The following is an 18655-nucleotide window of genomic DNA, read 5'->3' as shown; positions in this document are numbered from 1 at the left end:
CAGCTCGAACAGTCTGGCCATTCTCCGTTGATCTCTCTCATCAACAAGGTGTTTCCGTCCACAGAACTGCAGCATTCTGAGTAAACTCTAGAGACTGTTGTGCATGAAAATCCCAGGAGATCAGCAGTTACAGAAATACTCAAACCTGCCCAACTGGCACCAACAATCATGCCACGGTCCAACTCACCGAGATTACAATTTTTCCCATTCTGATGGTTGATGTGAACATTAATTGAAGCTCCTGACCCGTATCTGCATGATTTTATGCATTGCGCTGTTGTCACACATTTGGCGGATTAGATAATCGCATGAATATGTAGGTGTACAGGTGTTCCTAATAAAGTACTCGGTGAGTGTAAATATGTGCTTTTTACGTGAAAGCAGCATTGTTGGGTGCTTTTCTTTAGAAATGGGGGCACTTATCTGCAGACCCAATATTAAAGAACCTATAAACAGAGGTAGAGAACTGTGAATATCGATCAAAAATATTGGTCAAACTGATTAACTATTTCTAGACAGGGTTCCTATGGTCATGGAAAACCTGTAAATATCAGAGAATTTTAAATTTGTTATTTCCAGGCCTGAAAGGTAATGGAAATTAGCAAAATCCTGAAAAGTCTTGGAAATATCTATAGTGACAGTAAGGTTTTTTTTTTTTTTTTTGTAGTTTTCTCAGTAAGAGGTTGCTCTGAGTTTAATCTCTTGAAAATTATATATTTTTTTAAATCCTAATATACAGTAATCGCAAACAACTGGAAAAGTCGTCAAACTATTATGGAGCTTCATTGGTCAAAAGGTGTGGAAAAACCCTTAACAGTATTATTCCATGTATATCGGTTTGTTGTGCTTTCGTTTATAGGTCAGCTCTGAGCGTAGTGTCATGAACAGCCGGGATCTGTTTCTATTTGGCTCCCTTATAAATATTGGCAGCTGATTAGAGGATTTTGTTTCAGTGGCATCCAACCACACACACATACAAACACAAACACACCATTCGTTCTTAATATACTATATAATATTAAACATCTATGATATACAGTACATTTGTCTTTCTTGCTATGTGATGAGCATTTTTGAAGGTGTACATTGATTAACTATTTCTAGACAGGGTTCCTATGGTCATGGAAAACCTGTAAATATCAGAGAATTTTACATTTGTTATTTCCAGGCCTGAAAGGTAATGGAAATTAGCAAAATCCTGAAAAGTCTTGGAAATATCTATAGTGACAGTAAGGTTTTTTTTTTTTTTTTTGTAGTTTTCTCAGTAAGAGGTTGCTCTGAGTTTAATCTCTTGAAAATTATATATTTTTTTAAATCCTAATATACAGTAATCGCAAACAACTGGAAAAGTCGTCAAACTATTATGGAGCTTCATTGGTCAAAAGGTGTGGAAAAACCCTTAACAGTATTATTCCATGTATATCGGTTTGTTGTGCTTTCGTTTATAGGTCAGCTCTGAGCGTAGTGTCATGAACAGCCGGGATCTGTTTCTATTTGGCTCCCTTATAAATATTGGCAGCTGATTAGAGGATTTTGTTTCAGTGGCATCCAACCACACACACATACAAACACAAACACACCATTCGTTCTTAATATACTATATAATATTAAACATCTATGATATACAGTACATTTGTCTTTCTTGCTATGTGATGAGCATTTTTGAAGGTGTACATTACGAGCATTACAGCTATGATATTAACAGCTTGTGTCTATGTTTTTCAGATGAAGGACTGCAACGTAGTGGCGTCTAAGCTGATTCTGATCCTGGACGATCTGCTGTGGGTTCTGACGGACTCTCAGCTCAAGGCCATGGTGCAGTACGCCAAGTCTCTCAGTGAAGCTATGGAAAAATCAGCAGCACAGAGGAAAAGCATGGCCCCTGACACTGCACAGGTATGTGGGTGTGTGAGGGCACCTCCTCTTCTCATTCATCACTCTATCACCTGTAAAACTACCTGTTTCAGGCTTCCTTATTTCCTCATTCTTGTTCTCTGTCTGTGTATCAACTAGCAGAATGTGTTTTTTTTTTTTTTTTTTTTTTTTTTTTTTTTATCATTCCGATCTTATACTAGCTTTGTTTTTCTTTCATATCTGAATCTCTGTACTCTTGTTGTCTGGTGTTAAAGTGGCTGCATTGTTGTCTATTTGTTCTAGAATCTCCTGAACCCAAACATACACAGGCACCCCCTCCTTTCTTCTATTCTCTAAATGATCTTTTTGCACCCCCTACTGGTTATACTCAAACTTTAACCTCTGATTTTGCAATGTGTGAAAATTGCAGCTCATATTTGCCTGCCTTTAAATACTTGACAGACGTATCTTACACTGTGCAGATATAATTGTACTTTATAAATGTATTTAGACATGTGAAGACATAATCTGGACATGTGCTATCTGAGCTTTAGGTATATTTCAACTCTTAGTGTGTGTTTTTAGGTAACGCCAGCACCCCCCTCGGCCCAGCAGGTGCGCACACAGCAGGCTTCAGCCGCGGCAGATCAGAGCGCCTCCATGGCACGGCTCTTCAACTCTTATGATGTTCGCGAGACATCACACCACCTCCAAATCACACACCTGGACCTGCACATCTGCGACGACACCAATGCCAAGGACAGAGGTGCTACAAACCTACACCTACCTGTGTTAATGTTTGCGTGTAGTTGGGTGATATTACCCTGGCATATGAGTTTAGATTTTGTATATGCATCTTTCTCTCTCTCTACAGGAATTAATAAGAGATTAGATGGTGGTGCCATGCAGTTGTCCTTCAGTAATATAACCGTAGACTACTACCCCTACCACAAAGCAGGTAAACACTAGTAGCAAGTAATTACTTTGATGACCTGTTGATCAGTTGGAAATTCAGGTTATTAAATTAACGGCTCTTTCGCTCTTGCTCAGGTGACGGCTGTCTGCATTGGATACATTATGGAGAGGCCACAAAGTCCCGTGAGACCTGGGCCCGTTCTCTTCTGGAAGAGTTTAAGTCCAATGTGGACATGCTTAAAAATGCAGTCAGCGGCCAGTCCCAAAGTTCCCCCCAGCATGGTGAGACCCTTTAACATCACTGTCTATTAACCCACTTTGATTGACAGGTGTGCACAGATTGTTATTGGTTTAACGAGAAACACTGATTGTTTGACTGATGTATTGTTATTGCAGTAGGAGCTTGATTTTGCTTGTCAGCTGATAGCACCATGGATCTATTTAAAAAAATTTGTGACACTTTATTTTAAAGGCTCTTCACAAAGGCTGGAGAGCACTTTCAGAAGACACCGATCATATATTTATGGATCAAACATGTTCATGACTATGGTTGCCAAAGTCTCTTGTAGACAAACTTTTGGCATAAAGTCTGGTCTAGTTTAATCATTCTGGCCAAGAAGTTATTGCAGAGTTCCCACGCACGGTCATGGGAAACCTGGAAATATCAGGGAATTTAACAAATTTTGATTTCCAGGCTTGGAAAATTCATGGAAATTAATAAAATCTTAAAGTCATGGAAAATTCAATTCAGGTTTATTTTCATAGCGCTGTTCACAATACATATTGTTCCAAAGCAGCTTTACTGAATATATATATATATATATATCAATGCACTTTAGAATTACTAAGCATCAGGGTAAGAAGTTAATGGGGATAAAAATGCCACAAAAATGGACTAAAATGGCCCCACAATTTAAAATGTTGAGGCAAAAAAGGCCCCCGTAAAGAATTTTTTTTTGTCTTTATCGTCTGAAATATATTATCATACAAAATATGACTTGATTTTGATTTTAAAGAAACAAGCTAATTACTTGTACTGAAAATTTGACACAAAAAGAAAAAATTATGCTCTCATAAAGGTAAAAAACACCCCTGGAAATTAATTCCAGGTGGAATTGCACTTTAATAAAAACAAAGTGCATTTCTGACATTGCTAAGCATTACAATATAAAAAATAAAAAATTTAAAAAAACGCTTGACAGAAAAAAAAATCTCGTTTTCTAGCTTTAAAATACTAATATACAAAATATTTGGCTAGAATTAGCTTTTTGTTATCACAGTTACCTGGAAAAGTTATCCAACTTTTTCCTACGTCCCGTGATGCTTGGGGCAAAATGTGGGTGTTACTTCCGTTGTCAAGTAAACACAGCTGTTGTTGTGACATATGTCTATTCATTCTTACGTGGCGGTGTTGGGATTTTGAGGAGAGTGTGTATGATGACATACATTAATCACTGTAGGCTTATTTGAGATGAGCAAGTTTTGCGCAGAACCGATCACCGGTGATTAGCGGCAGGTGCATGCCCGTTAGAAATCTGTCCGACTTGCTGTGATGTCATGGTGACGTATGCCATAAAAGTCTCATGAGAGCGAGGTGCACGGGCAGTTGTAAGAGCCAGGCGGCGCAGTGGGATTTTTCCAACTGGGAAACGACTTGCTGACGACACAGCTTAATGCTCATTGGCTTAACCTATTTAACTTATATTATTATGGTGACTATGTATAAATACCTCTTGTTTGTATGGCATTGAACGAATTAAAAAAACAACAACAACCGTGATGTGGTTTTGTTCTCTTCTATAAAGTTAGATTTTTTTATCTCTAATATAATGTTTTATGTGTATAAATTATATGTGAATATTCCCAACGCTCTGACAGTGCGATCTCTGTATGGGATATGTGATTTTATCATATTTCTGAAATATCTAACATACGTTTCTTTATTAAAATAAAAATGGATGGAAAGACACATCTTATTGGCGAAAAAAAAATAACAGGCAACATGATTTTAATTATATCCACTTTATCAGCAACAGCGCATGAACGTGAATCCCGCGATATCTGCCTTTGATCTCGAAGGTGTCTGATCCACTAAGAGAAGTGAGAATTGTCCAACTTGACAGCTCTTATTTCACTCCTCCCCTGACTGCAGCCATCTACTCATCTTCTTTCTATGCGAGGCATTTGGCATCTCAAACGAGCCTTTTATCAGTGTGTTACTGAATGGTAATAAACTGCAAAAAAATCAAAGGCAAAGAAAGTACGAACAAAACCGGCACAGTGTTTTTCCCAGATACAGCTGATATTTAATCTAAGCACAAATGCAACATTTAGGGCAAAATTATTAATTGTTTTAATGAAGTACCTGTGTTAGTTCAGCTTCAGGTGTGTGTGCTTGTCATCTTGTCACCCTGCATGTTCAAATCAGACAGGCACACTGAGGAAGAGCTGTGAAGTTCTCGTCCTTGGGTATTTAATAGTTTTTTTTTTTTTTTTCTCCCTTTTTTTGGAATGCCCAATTCCCAATGTGCTCTAAGTCCTCGTGGTGGCGTAGTAACTCGCCTCAATCCGGGTGGTGGAGGATGAATCTCAGTTGCCTCCGCATCTGAGACCGTCAATCCGCGCATCTTATCACGTGGCTTGTTGAGCCTGTTACCGCGAAGACATAGCATGTGTGGAGGCTTCACGCTATTCTTCGTGGTATCCATGCACAACTCGCCACGCACCCCACTGAGTGTGAACCACATTATAGCGACCACGAGGAGCTTAGCCCATGTGACTCTACCCTCCCTAGCAACCGGGCCAATTTGGTTGCTAAGGAGACCTGGCTGGAGTCACTCAGCGCACCCTGGATTCAAACTCGCGACTCCAGGGGTGGATGTAATTGCTTTTTCAAATTTTCTGATCAGACGGTTATTTCCTTTTAAATCCGCACGTTATTTTAAACTTTTGTTCGGCGGGTGATTGACTGGTGAGAGGTGGTGCTTCGCTACCATCCGAGATTCATCAGGACGGCATTTTAAACCACAAATGTGATTTGGTCTTTGACCACCTCTGTATGTATTTTTTTTTTTTGATCCAATCACAAAACATTTTGCACCCCGTTTACAACTATATTTAGCGTTGCCCATTTGCAATCGTATCATCCGAAACGTGTCTTATTATCAGCTGTAAACAGGATCTAAAATGAATGAAGCCGGAGCTAGGGAATGCTATAGAATGATTTCTGGCGGAAGTTCCACCTACATTCTTTTCCCAGTAAGACCCCCAGGAAAAAGGTGGATAGAAAAATAATGTCAAAAGGTGTGGGAAGCCAGACAGCCAGTGAACAGACTATGTGCTGTCTGTGGGTGTGCCTATACTTGCTGTCTATACAGCTTTCTCTGTGGCCCCTGAAAGTGTAGCAGACTATTTTTATAAGGACCTTTAGCTAAAGTGTCACAGTTTTTGTCTCCATATAGCAGTATTCCTTATTTTTTATGAGCATCATGTTAATAGCATCATAGCTTTTTGTTTTAAGTTATTAAGAGTGTGTTTTGCAGTGGTCATTAAGTGTGTCCTGGCACCTGTCCTAGTTTGAGAGGATTTGCGTAACAGGTTCTGTGTCCCCAGTCCATGAATCGATTGTCTTAGAGGCACGTGGTGGAGGGAGAATGGTTAGGGAGCAGGACTCAGGCCAAGATGGCTTGTGGCCGCTCTCCCCCACGGCCAACTGCTGCTGGTGTCTGGAGACAGGTACCTCTCTGGTGTGCGTTTGAGGTGCACACACACACACACATGGCTGAGGTTTGTGCAGAGGGTCTATATTGTTAGTGATGTCTGAGTGTGTATGTGAATGTGTGTTTCACAGGTAAGATCTCCACAAGCTCCAGTAGTTCCTTCTCTCCCCCACCTACGCCCAGAAACCAGCTTATGTCCAGCTCAATTGTGCTGCGGATGGCAGATTTCAGCATCTATCAGGTTGGTGTGGAAACACACACTTGCGTAAAAAAAAATAAGTATACATAAAAGCAAATTGTTAAAAACATATTGGAATCCTTAAAAAGACTCATATTGCATTACTTAAAACTATGCAGTGTGTATTGTTTTATTCTAAAGATATTGACGACACAGACACATTGACATAAATAAAGGTTTAGTTCTGTCATCATTTACTCACCCCATGTTTTTCCAAACCTGTATGACACAAAAAGATATATTGCACAATGTCCAAAGGGCTTTTTTGAATGGCCACAGAAATGAATGGGGATTGTGGCTGTTGACTTCCAAAAAGGACAGAAAAATCACCGTAGTCCATACCACTCATGCCCTACAATGATGTTTGACATGATTTACTTCAAACATAAAAAAATGGTGGACCAAACCTTTAATGATTGATTGTATTGTTATGTTTAAAGGTGTCTACAGCAGACCAGTCACGCTCCAGTCCTCAAAGCATGATCTCCTGCAATAAGAAATCCCTCTATCTACCCCAAGAGATGCCTGCTATCCATGCAGAGTTCACGGAGTACTACTTCCCTGATGGCAAAGACTATCCCAGTAAGACAGAAGTGCCCACAGCCATGATCTTCCATACAGATGACAAACTTATTAATATTAACTTAAGTGGTTCTGAAGGATTAATTGAATTCTCTGAACAAATTCCCTTTCTGCAGTCCCTTGTCCTAACCTGTACGTGCAGTTGAACGCTCTGCAGCTGGTACTTGACTCTCGCAGTCTGGTTTGGCTCAATCTGTTTGCACTGGACCTTCGTCAGAGTCTTGAACAGTTTATGGAGCTGTACAAACTCAATGACTCCCAGAAACCTGACGAGCATGTAGATATCAGAGTGGATGGACTCATGCTGAAGGTATTATTTTACACAAATCCTTTGATACATGCCCATTGATGCAACAGCTGAGTCTCAAAACCTGCTGCCTGCATAGGCCACTTAATTTTTTTGACTCATGTTAGTATATCACTTTATATTGGTTTAGAAACATTCTAGTATTAGAGTCAATGCATGTTAACTGAGCCACACGCTAAGACAATGTTAGAGTCAGCAGTGAGGGTTAATTTCTTTTGTGGTTCATGTGTGGAGTGCTTATTGCATTCAATGCGTCAGTTGAGGTTATCTGGATGCTGCCCATATAGAGTGACCCAAATCAGTTATCTATAAGGCTCCATTTAGTATCTCCATTTTATCTAGAGATCTGCCAGTATAGGCAATAAGACTCACTAGGTTTGAGACAGAATTTGGTTTTGAAGATAATATATGTAATTTGTCATTGTCTTTGCAGTTTAATGCTCAACTCTGTGTTTGTGTGTTTGTAGCTTGTGATCCCTGCAGACCAGGAGAAGACTGACCAGCCTTGCTCTGTGTCAGTGCAGACCTCCGAGATGGTGGCCACGAACACACGTCACTCTTCCGGTTGCTCTCGGTCCAGTCTGGAGGCTCTCCTGCAGGCATTCCAGGAGCAACCCTTCTTCACCTCCCTCTCTTCCTCCTTTCCTCATGCCCAAAACTCATTCTCTGTGCTGCATTCCGTCTTCCTGCGCCACGCTCATGAGCAAGACACATGCCTTCATGATGTGTACAGGGGCCTCACCCCACCCTCTCTCTCCACCAATGCCCTCAAAACAGCGGCAGCCACCGACCTGTGGGCCATGCACTTTTCCCAGTTCTGGGTGGACTATGAAGGTTCACGCAGTGGTCGAGGTCGTCCGACTCCCTGCGTGGACTCCTTCCCTCTCACTCTTTGGGTGTGCCACCCTGCCCGATACACTCAACACCATGAGAGACTAAAAGCGGGGTTAGGGTCAGGGCTGTTGCCACGGAGCGAGTCAGCAGAGATAGCAAATCGTCTGCAGAGGAAGAAGCTTCTTAAGGAGTACTACAGCACGGATGCATCGCCCAACAACACCCCGAGCAATGGCCTCCATGAACCACTATCTCTTGATGGCTTACGTAGCCACTCATCCTCCTCTCTTTCCCTTGCCTCTTCCTATTCTTCGGCAAATGAAGTAGACTTGCAGGTGCTGGTACACATCCAGAAGCACCTGAGCGTTCAAGTGAGCCATGGGCAGTATGTGTTCTTGCTCAAACTGCAACATGCTGTAAAAACACTGCAGTGCACTTTGCAGCAAGATCTGGAGCAGTATGGTTCCAAGCTCCAGGGCCCCACCCAGCCTTTCAGCGCCTGCGTTGGCTTGCTTATGAAAAGCGCAGAAGTTGCCCTTATTCTAAAACCCATTCCCCAACCGGACTCTAGTGCAAGCCCCATAAATTCTGACCTGTCTCCCTCAGAGAGCAGAGCCACTCTTGAGGCAGGTAGTGAAGGGGGTGAAGTGCCAGAGAGACCCTCAGCTGCAGGGGAGGGAGCTCAGTCAACAGGCTCTGTGGATCAGCTCTTTTGTGTAGGTACAGAGTCAAGTACACATGGTATGAACGCATCTCCCCTTCTCCCTTCCTCATCCACCTCTTCTGCCCTGAGGAAGGGGTCTACAGATGAGAGGAGTGGCGTGGTTGCCGTATTGAGTGTAACGTCTGAAGAGAAGAGGGGTGTGAGAGAAGGATCTCCTGATGGGGATGGAAGCAGAACTGAAGCCAAAGTGCAACATTGTGAACCCTCACAACACTCACAAGGTGTGGTAGTGGATCCCCTCTCCGACACTTCCTCCAGAGATTGGAACGATAAGAGTCAGGGAGGAAGACTGCCTCAGTCCATGTCCAGGTATTGCAGCATTTGTACATTAAGACACAGCTGCCCATTCTCTCCTCCTTAGTGTTTGGAAAATGTGGCCAGAAGTCGCCATCAGCCTTCACGATTAGTAGCAGCAGATGTGCTCTCACTAGAGTTTAGCTGAACAGGGGTTACCATATTGATATTACCTTCACCGACATCAAATATTAAGGCCACAAGAGATAGCTTATGATTTATGATCATACAAGTTATGATCTAGTGTCCCATTTGGGACAGGGCCCATGTAGAAATGTGCGATATAAGCGAGGTTCCCAGATTTGTGGCTGACAGGCTGATCAGTTCAATAAGGTTAGAATTAGGGCCTTGTCAGTCTATCAGGCACAATTTCCACCAATGGGTGTTGAAGAGAATGTGTTCTTCGTTGCTGGATTGAGTTTTTTTTTTTTTTAAGCTCTGTTTTGTAGATATGACAGAAATTCATGCAAAATAAGAAGTTCGATGTTGCAATAAGACTAGTGCTTTGTGAATGTGAGCGCTTGTTTTTGTGCATGCATTTGGGAGTTAAACCGAATATGCAAGTGCTTCTGTTTCCTCTCTTTTCTGAATGTGACTTTTGGGTGTGTTTGTCTCGCTCTCTTCTGAAGGAAAGGCAGAGATCATTTTATGCTAGCTTGGCCTTAGTAGTGTTGTGTGTGGAACTGCGGACATGTGCACAACTGAATGTTGTGTATTGATGCAGAAAATGTGCTAATTTTGTGTTATCGGGTAGTATTTAGTCTTGTGTAATGCACTGGTGGTGCTTGATTGCACCGATAATGAATACCTTAGGCCTGTTTTGCACATAGCAAGAACAACCAGACTCTGTATTCCTCTCTAAGGGTTTGTCCATGTATAGTGTATATCAAGGCCGTAACCATGTCTTGAACATTGGGGGGACCAAACCATTGTGGGGGTGGGGGGTTGCGGGTGTTGAGGTCACAAATATAATTGTCCTCTTTGGTCCTTTAAAATAGTAAAGGCTCTGAATGCAATAATTTTCTGAATAAAGGCTTTAAATGCGATAAAGGCCCAAAATGGTATAATTTATGGTTTTAAAAGATACCTTTTTTTCCACACAGAAGTTCACACAATACAAGACTGTGTCTACATTGCTAGCAATTTGCCTGTTTTAGTCATCTTTTCTTTCTTTTTTGTGCTGTATCAAAGAAATTACGAATATAATTTGAATTTCTTTTCATCACTGATGTACAGTATCTGTAAAATGACATGACTGTGTCAACTGGCTAGCAAAAAGAAAATACACAAAATTATTTACTGCCATCAAGTTGTCCCTCATTGTGTTTTTTCCCCAGTAGTATCTTAACACAATCTTTTCTTCGAGAACCTGAACGCTGCTCTTTTCCATACAAAAACAGTTCATATTTAACACTACTGTCTAAAAAAAATCATTATTAATATACCATAAACATAGTCCACACAACACAAAGCTGTTGTGTGACCCCAGAAAGCTTGGAATATAATGCACGAGTCATATGGACGACTGTTATAATGTATTTATACTGAACCTTTTATTACGCCTTATAGGATTTGTCCTTTTTGCAGCTTGACAGCTCCTGCTCACTATAAACTGTTATTCTGTGGAATACAGCTGCTTAAAATATCTATTTTTATGTTCCAAGAAAAAGTAACAGCATGTGGGTTTTGAACAACATAAGGGTGAGTAAATGAGTGAGTAAAAGTAAATTACATTTTTAGGTGAACTACTTTAACTGGTGGCTCACCCTCAAAATAAAATGGTCTCTTTTAAAAGAAGACTCTTAGGAGATTCTGTACAAAATTCAGAATTAAAGACATAAAGAAAATATTAAATTGATTTTAAATTATTACCTAATAATATTTGCATTCAAAATACACTATATTGCCAAAAGTATTCGCTCATCTGCCTTTAGACGCATATGAACTTAAGTGACATCCCATTCTTAATCCATAGGGTTTAATATGACGTCGGCCCACCCTTTGCAGCTATAACAGCTTCAACTCTTCTGGGAAGGCTTTCCACAAGGTTTAGGAGTGTATTTATCAGAATGTTTGACCATTCTTCCAGAAGTGCATTTGTGAGGTCAGACACTGATGTTGGACGAGAAGGCCTGGCTCGCAGTCTTCGCTCTAATTCATCCCAAACGTGCTCTGTTGGGTTGAGGTCAGGACTCTGTGCAGGCCAGTCAAGTTCTTCCACACCAAACTCGCTCATCCATGTCTTTATGGACCTTGCTTTGTGCACTGGTGTGCAGTCATGTTGGAACAGGAAGGGGCCATCCCCAAACTGTTCCCACAAAGTTGGGAGCATGGAATTGTCCAAAATCTCTTGGTATGCTGAAGCATTCAGAGTTCCTTTCACTGGAACTAAGGGGCCAAGCCCAGCTCCTGAAAAACAACCCCACACCATAATCCCCCCTCCACCAAATTTCACAGTTGGCACAATGCAGTCAGACAAGTACCGTTCTCCTGGCAACCGCCAAACCCAGACTCGTCCATCAGATTGCCAGATGGAGAAGCGTGATTCGTCACTCCAGAGAACGCGTCTCCACTGCTCTAGAGTCCAGTGGCGGCGTGCTTTACACCACTGCATCCGTCGCTTTGCATTGCACTTGGTGATGTATGGCTTGGATGCAGCTGCTCGGCCATGGAAACCCATTCCATGAAGCTCTCTACGCACTGTTCTTGAGCTAATCTGAAGGCCACATGAACTTTGGAGGTCTGTAGTGATTGACTCTGCAGAAAGTTGGCGACCTCTGCGCACTATGCGCCTCAGCATCCGCTGACCCCGCTCTGTCATTTTACGTGGCCTACCACTTCGTGGCTGAGTTGCTGTCATTCCCAATCGCTTCCACTTTGTTATAATACCACTGACAGTTGACTGTGGAATATGTAGTAGCGAGGAAATTTCACGACTGGACTTGTTGCACAGGTGGCATCCTATCACAGTACCACGCTGGAATTCACTGAGGTCTTGAGAGCGGCCCATTCTTTCACAAATGTTTGAAGAAGCAGTCTGCATGCCTAGGTGCTTCATTTTATACACCTGTGGCCATGGATGTGATTGGAACACCTGAATTCAATTATTTGGATGGGTGAGCGAATACTTTTGGCAATACAGTGTATATGACACTGTCCATGCCACAACCTAAAACTCAATTGAAGCCAAAAGTCACAGGTCTTAACATATTCTAGTTTTAATCTGAGGGTGAAAATGCTCTACTTTGTGTTATAGATCATTTTCTAAGACAATGTCAAGTGAATTTTCTAAAAAGCTACTTCAAAAGCTTGCCAGATTTATGAATGACATACGACATACGAATCACATACTGTATGTGACATTTTTAATTCGAAACAGCAAATTTCACCAAATGGTGAATAGTTTGCACCATTGGAAATTACTGTGGATCTGTACAACATTTCAATCATAAAGTAGTGGTCAAATATTGCATGTTTATTTATATACTGACATCATACATGACAATAACACTTTTTTTTTTTTTTTTTTTTTACCCAATTTGGAATGGCCAATTCCCAGTGCACTTTTAAGTCCTCATGGTCGCGTAGTGATTCGCCTCAATCCGGGTGGCGGAGGACGAATCCCAGCTGCCTCCGCATCTGAGACCGCCAACCCGCGCATCTTATCACGTAGCTTGTTGAGCGCGTTGCCACGGAGACATAGCACTTCACGGAGGCTTCACGCCATCCACCGTGGCATCCACGCTCAACTCCCCACATGCCCCACAGAGAACGAACCACATTATAGCGACCACAAAGAGGTTACCCCATGTGACTCTACCCTCCCTAGCAACCGGGCCAATTTAGTTGCTTAGGAGACCTGGCTGGAGTAGCGAACTCCAGGGGTGGTAGCCAGCGTCTTTTACCACTGAGCTACCCAGGCCCCCAACACTAACCCTCTTAACCTGAACTGCTGACACTGATGCTTGTGTGCTACGTGGCGCTGGAATAATCCACGAGGTTCATGCTCAGCTTCTTAAATTTGAGTCCCGCCTTCATTGATTTGATTGGCTATCACAAATGACATTGACGAGCAGTGTTAGACTACTGTGCATGCTAAAAAATTGTACCTTTTTAAACCATTATGTTATTCCTGCAACAACTTAATGGCAATTAAACAGCGGTGCATAATGAACTGCAGCCGAACAGCAACAAGGACATCAACTATTGGGGGGAAAATCTGGCCATATCTGATTATTGGAGGGGACTTGTCCCCCTCAATGTATATTGTGGTTACGGCAATGGTGTATATCAGTACTGACATGCTCAATCACTCTCACACTCTGTTTTGTGCTGTTTGTGTGTGTGTGCTCTGCAGTGGTCGGTTGATGCATGGCAAGTCTCAGTCAAGTTTCTCAGTGTCCTATAAGACCATAAAGAAAAGCCCCTCACTACAGTCTCTGGACGACCTCTCTATAGACAGCTACTCACTGGAAGACTGTGACACCTACAGCCTGCTGGAGAGAGGTAAATGCCCCATTCACACACAAAGGAACACCATGTTGTAGTTTTAGTGGTTGTTGTTGACCACAAGGGTTCAGTATTGCAACATCTATCAGCCTGTTCGTTACACCTTTTGTTCCATTGACGGAGCTCTATCACTGTATTTCTTCACAGCTGGAAATTCATTCATATTCACTGAAATCTTAAAGGGATAGTTCACCCAAAAATAAAAATGATCTCATGATTTACTCACCCTCCAGGCATCCCAGATGTGTATGACTTTCTTTCTTCTGCAGAACACAGTTGAAGTTTTTTAGAAGAATATTTCAGCTCTTTCAGTCCATACAATGCAAGTGAATGGGTGCCAAAATTTTAAAGCCCCAAAATCCATATAAATAGAGGATAAAAGTAATCCATATGACTCCAGTGGTTAAATCCATGTGTTCAGACACAATATGATAGGTGTGGGTGAGAAACAGATCAATATTTAAGTAATTTTGTATCATAAATTCTCCTCTCTGCCCATTAGGGAGTGATATGCATGAATAATGTGAATCACCAAAAACAGAAGAAGGAGAAAGTGAAAGTGAAGGAAAAAGGACTTAAATATCGATCTGTTTTTCACACACACCTATCATTTTGCTTTAGAAGATATGGATATAACCACCAGAGTCGTCTGTAGTACTTATATTTTGCCCTTATGTGGATTTTGGAGCTTCTAAATTTTGGCAACCATTCACTTGCATTGTATGGATCTACAGAGCTGAAATATTCTTCTAAAAATCTTCATTTGTGTTCAGCAGATGAAATAAAGTCATACACATCTGGGATATCATGAGGGTGAGTAAATGATGAGAGAATTTTCATTTTTGGGCGAACTAACCCTTCAAGCACAGTTTAAAAGTTCAGCAAAGACTTTTTCATCTTATTTTTGATTAGAGAACTTAGTCACTCTGCGGTCTTGTTACCAGTACATAAATTCACCTGCCTTAGTAAACTGGACCCAAAAGTGATGTTATTTATATATATATATATATATATATATATATATATATATATATATATATATATATATATATATATATAATATTGATTTTTACTAAATTAAAGAATCCCTCCTTTTGAATCTTATGTGGGTTTTTGTTTGTAGTTTTTATTATATGGTGTTATCAAATGTTATATTCAAAGCAATAACATATATCTTTTTGTTTTTTGTTGTAGATGATGTGTCGATCTCTGGTTTTAAGGCTGTGAGTGAACAGAATTTCACAGAAGGGGCAGCTGTGACTCTGGCTCAGGAAGCAGATGAGGCCCAGTCACCTGACGTGATCAGCGCTGCTTCCCAGAGCATCGACGAGCCCACAAAAGACCTTGTAATTAACTCTCTCCTCTCTTTTTCTCTCCTTTTAATTCCCCTCTTTACCCTCTGGCCCTAGAATTAATGGATCAGCGATCCTAACCCTGAGGTTTAATCTGACTCTCCATGCAGTTCATGTTCAGCCTTGTTACTCATCTTTTAGAGTTTTTCAGTTCAGCTCTAAAATAATAGAATAAGATGGAAGGGAGAGTGGGGTAAGATGTGTCGGTGGGTAAGCTGATATGTCTGTCTATTACTAGTCCTTATGTAAATAAACAAAAACAACAACTAGCAGTTAAATATGTAATTGAAGTATGGTCACTGAATGATGATTAGTATAATGTGTATTCATGTAGATAATGCATGTGTATTGTGTGTATGCAGGTATCAGTTCTGGTTATGAAGGTTCACTCCATCTGTTGCTCTCTGGATCTGAAGGGTGATGACACAGCAGTAGCTCTGGAGGTGGGAAGCATCCGACCCAATCAGCTTGGCAATGTCAGTTTGCGGCAGTATCTTAGCAACCGCAGCCTGGGTAAGACTTGATTGATGCTTATATGTTTATGTGTGTGCGTTTCTGTTAAACATGATAAATACTCACTGTGTGCATTTCTTCAGCTTTAGTGTCCTCAGCCTCAGTCACTCAGTGTGGTGAAGGTACTCCACGTGTGGCATAATATGCTTGTGTGCATGTTTGTGAGTGCAGATGCTCTCTGTGATTTATGTGTGTTTTTTGTTTGATCACTGTTTTTAGTGTTTGGTTTGAACACATACTTTTAATAATGAATATAACATAATGAATGAGTTTTCTGAAGCTGTGCTTGGTTTGTGAGTGTTGTCGTGGTGTGTATTCACTGCAGTGGAGCAATTTTCTCCCCCACTGGTCCTAGTTCTCTCTCCCAAGTCCTTACCTTTAGCTGCTCTCGTTTTCCATTGTCGTTTCTCAGCTGTCACAGCCCACTGAGTTCTGCAGTACCAGAACTGCTGTTTCAGAAGACTTTGAACACACACACACACACACACACACACTTGTGTCTCAGGCCTGTATCAGAGCACTCTACTGGCTCTTTCCTCTCAGAGGATTAATTTCTAGGCTTTTCTGCACTCTGTTTCTCTTCACTGATTCTGTAAGCATGATTTCAGGCTGTTTGTCTGTATCTTTCTTTGACCTGCTCCCTTTTAACCAATTTTCAGTTCCATATTTCAGTCACTTTATTCCACCTGTAATAACAATCGAAGCCTTTCTAACTCTGCCATTTCCACAGATGATGTTAAAGTAGACAGTTTTTACTCTCCATTTGTCAAAAAGCAAACAATGTCACACTTAAGAGAGCTTTAAAATAAACATGATTTCATGGTTCAAAGACTGTCTTGAATCGTCCCCTTATTAAACAACATTCAATACATAATGAGTGATCTATTATTGAAGTTAAGAGAACAGAAAAAACAAGTAAAACAAATTTTCTATAAAAAAATATACTTTTTAAATGTTCGAAAGTATGCTATTCTAGTTGTTCAAAATTGTTCTACTAATAACTACTTATTCAAAAAGTTCTGAATTCAAAAATTAAAATTCAAAAATCAAAATTAAAATATTATAAACTTGTTAAGCCCCGTTTTCTCATCATGTTTATTTGGTTCTCTTGGCACTTACAAAAGTTTTCTTTGGATGTGGTACCATGGTTATACCATATTTTTGTGCATGTACTATATGGTAATACAAAAGTACTCTTTGAAGTACCTTCAAAGTACCTTGTAATACCATGTAAATATCAGAGTATATGAATATGGTAATCATTCTGTTCATGGTATATACCAAAATAATGTGGTAGTACCATGTGATTATACTGTCATCATACCATTGTACCAACATTTTTTGTATTCAAAAATTCATCATCTCAATCCCTTTTTTATTTTCCCCATTTCTTGATCATCTATTTCTTTTTATCTTTCTTTATCTCTCATTTTGCTGAATGAACATTTACGGTACACTGCAGTATGCATTTCCCTGTACACTGGGTTGAGCAAGGGTGTTTTGTTAGCACAAACTATGGTTCAGAGCTCTTGCTCCTCTGGAGGAAGTACATACACTTAGTCAGACAGAGCAACAGAGAAATATAAAAATACCGTGGACTCCTCTGCTCAAGACCCTCTGGGACCGGTGAACTGCACAGCTCAGATATCATTTGATGTCTCCTTCTGCCCTCTGCTGTAGGAAATTTCAATGAATTTCAATGAGATTTCTATTCATTACCACAGGCATTATTGCACTGACATTTTGGATTCAATGCATAATTTAAATGCTGCATTTCAATGTTTTGGATTTGTCTATTTTTAGACTGGTGGCTGTCTCCCGTGTCCTACCTTGCTGTCTGCTTTCAGAGTCTCTGTGCAGCGAGCCTGCTACTTCCATTCATTAGTGATCCATTGGTCTCCTGCATGATAGTGTGCACATTCCAGCATTGTTTGTAGATGTTTGGTATACAAGTCTAATTGCATTGAATGAGTTACTCATGACAATTGTGGATTAGGTGTTAGAACTGAACATTTCTAAAACGAATAGAGCAATGCTTTCTGAAAAAAAAACAAAAAAAAACAAAAACAAATAGAGTTAGAGTGACCATATGTTTTTTTTAAGACTGATATGATTTTTTTTTTTTTACATTTCCAATAACCGATACGCAGAACCATTTTTAACTATCGATTTATTTCTGCTTTTTTACACATTAAGGAATCAATAGACTACGAAGTGCGTGATGAATATTTTTTTATAATTGTAAATTACAGCAAATGTATTTTCATCTTTGTTTTGGTTTGTTAAGGTTAAAACGATACATATTTCTCACTTGAGAATGAGTGGCTGTAACGTAAAAAGTTTACCTATGAACGCCATTGCACACAGTGGTGTCTCCTTACTAGAGACCTTCCAAAGGGTGCCATTTATCAGTAGAATCAAAATAAAGGAAACAACAAACAATTATCGATCTATCTCTAATGAAAGGCACATTATTTAATTTCCGATTTTGTCTGTCTCTCACAGGTTCTGGGTCTGGGTCGGACCCCAGCACGGTGCTGTTAAATCCAGAGGTGCGGGTGAGACTGGAGAGCGGTCCAGGGGCTGCGGTTCACTCTCCGCTCGCTAAACAAAACGGCTTTCTGCAGTGCCACCTACAGGCCTTCAATGCTGACTTCCTTATGACAACACTACAAAACCTCGCCATCTTCCTGGAGGATGACTCCGCCTCCCATGTTCTGCCTATGGAGATCACAATCAAAGATACACACGTGAACTTGAAGGTACCCGCTCACACATACTTGCATATTTACTTTGCACAAATAGTGTGTATGA

At 40.6% G+C, this 18655-nt stretch overlaps 1 protein-coding gene across 2 annotated transcripts in view; it reads left to right on the top strand.

Moving 5' to 3' along the window:
* Positions 1–18655, top strand: part of LOC127436878 (UHRF1-binding protein 1-like) — a 55935-nt gene that overhangs the window by 28955 nt on the left and 8325 nt on the right. Inside the window, exons 7-19 of one of the 2 annotated variants that reach the window (XM_051691346.1) lie at positions 1726–1896; positions 2440–2620; positions 2729–2812; positions 2905–3051; positions 6620–6729; positions 7167–7308; positions 7425–7618; positions 8083–9482; positions 13825–13973; positions 15171–15322; positions 15691–15841; positions 15925–15963; positions 18347–18603. In XM_051691346.1, coding sequence (XP_051547306.1) covers positions 1726–1896; positions 2440–2620; positions 2729–2812; positions 2905–3051; positions 6620–6729; positions 7167–7308; positions 7425–7618; positions 8083–9482; positions 13825–13973; positions 15171–15322; positions 15691–15841; positions 15925–15963; positions 18347–18603 — 3177 coding nt within the window. The remainder of the gene's footprint in view (positions 1–1725; positions 1897–2439; positions 2621–2728; positions 2813–2904; positions 3052–6619; positions 6730–7166; positions 7309–7424; positions 7619–8082; positions 9483–13824; positions 13974–15170; positions 15323–15690; positions 15842–15924; positions 15964–18346; positions 18604–18655) is intronic. The other variant, XM_051691347.1, reaches the window with a different exon arrangement.

Source organism: Myxocyprinus asiaticus, chromosome 47 (genome assembly GCF_019703515.2).
Source record: "Myxocyprinus asiaticus isolate MX2 ecotype Aquarium Trade chromosome 47, UBuf_Myxa_2, whole genome shotgun sequence".
Lineage (NCBI taxonomy): Eukaryota > Metazoa > Chordata > Actinopteri > Cypriniformes > Catostomidae > Myxocyprinus > Myxocyprinus asiaticus.
This window is presented reverse-complemented; position numbering and strand designations above follow the sequence as displayed.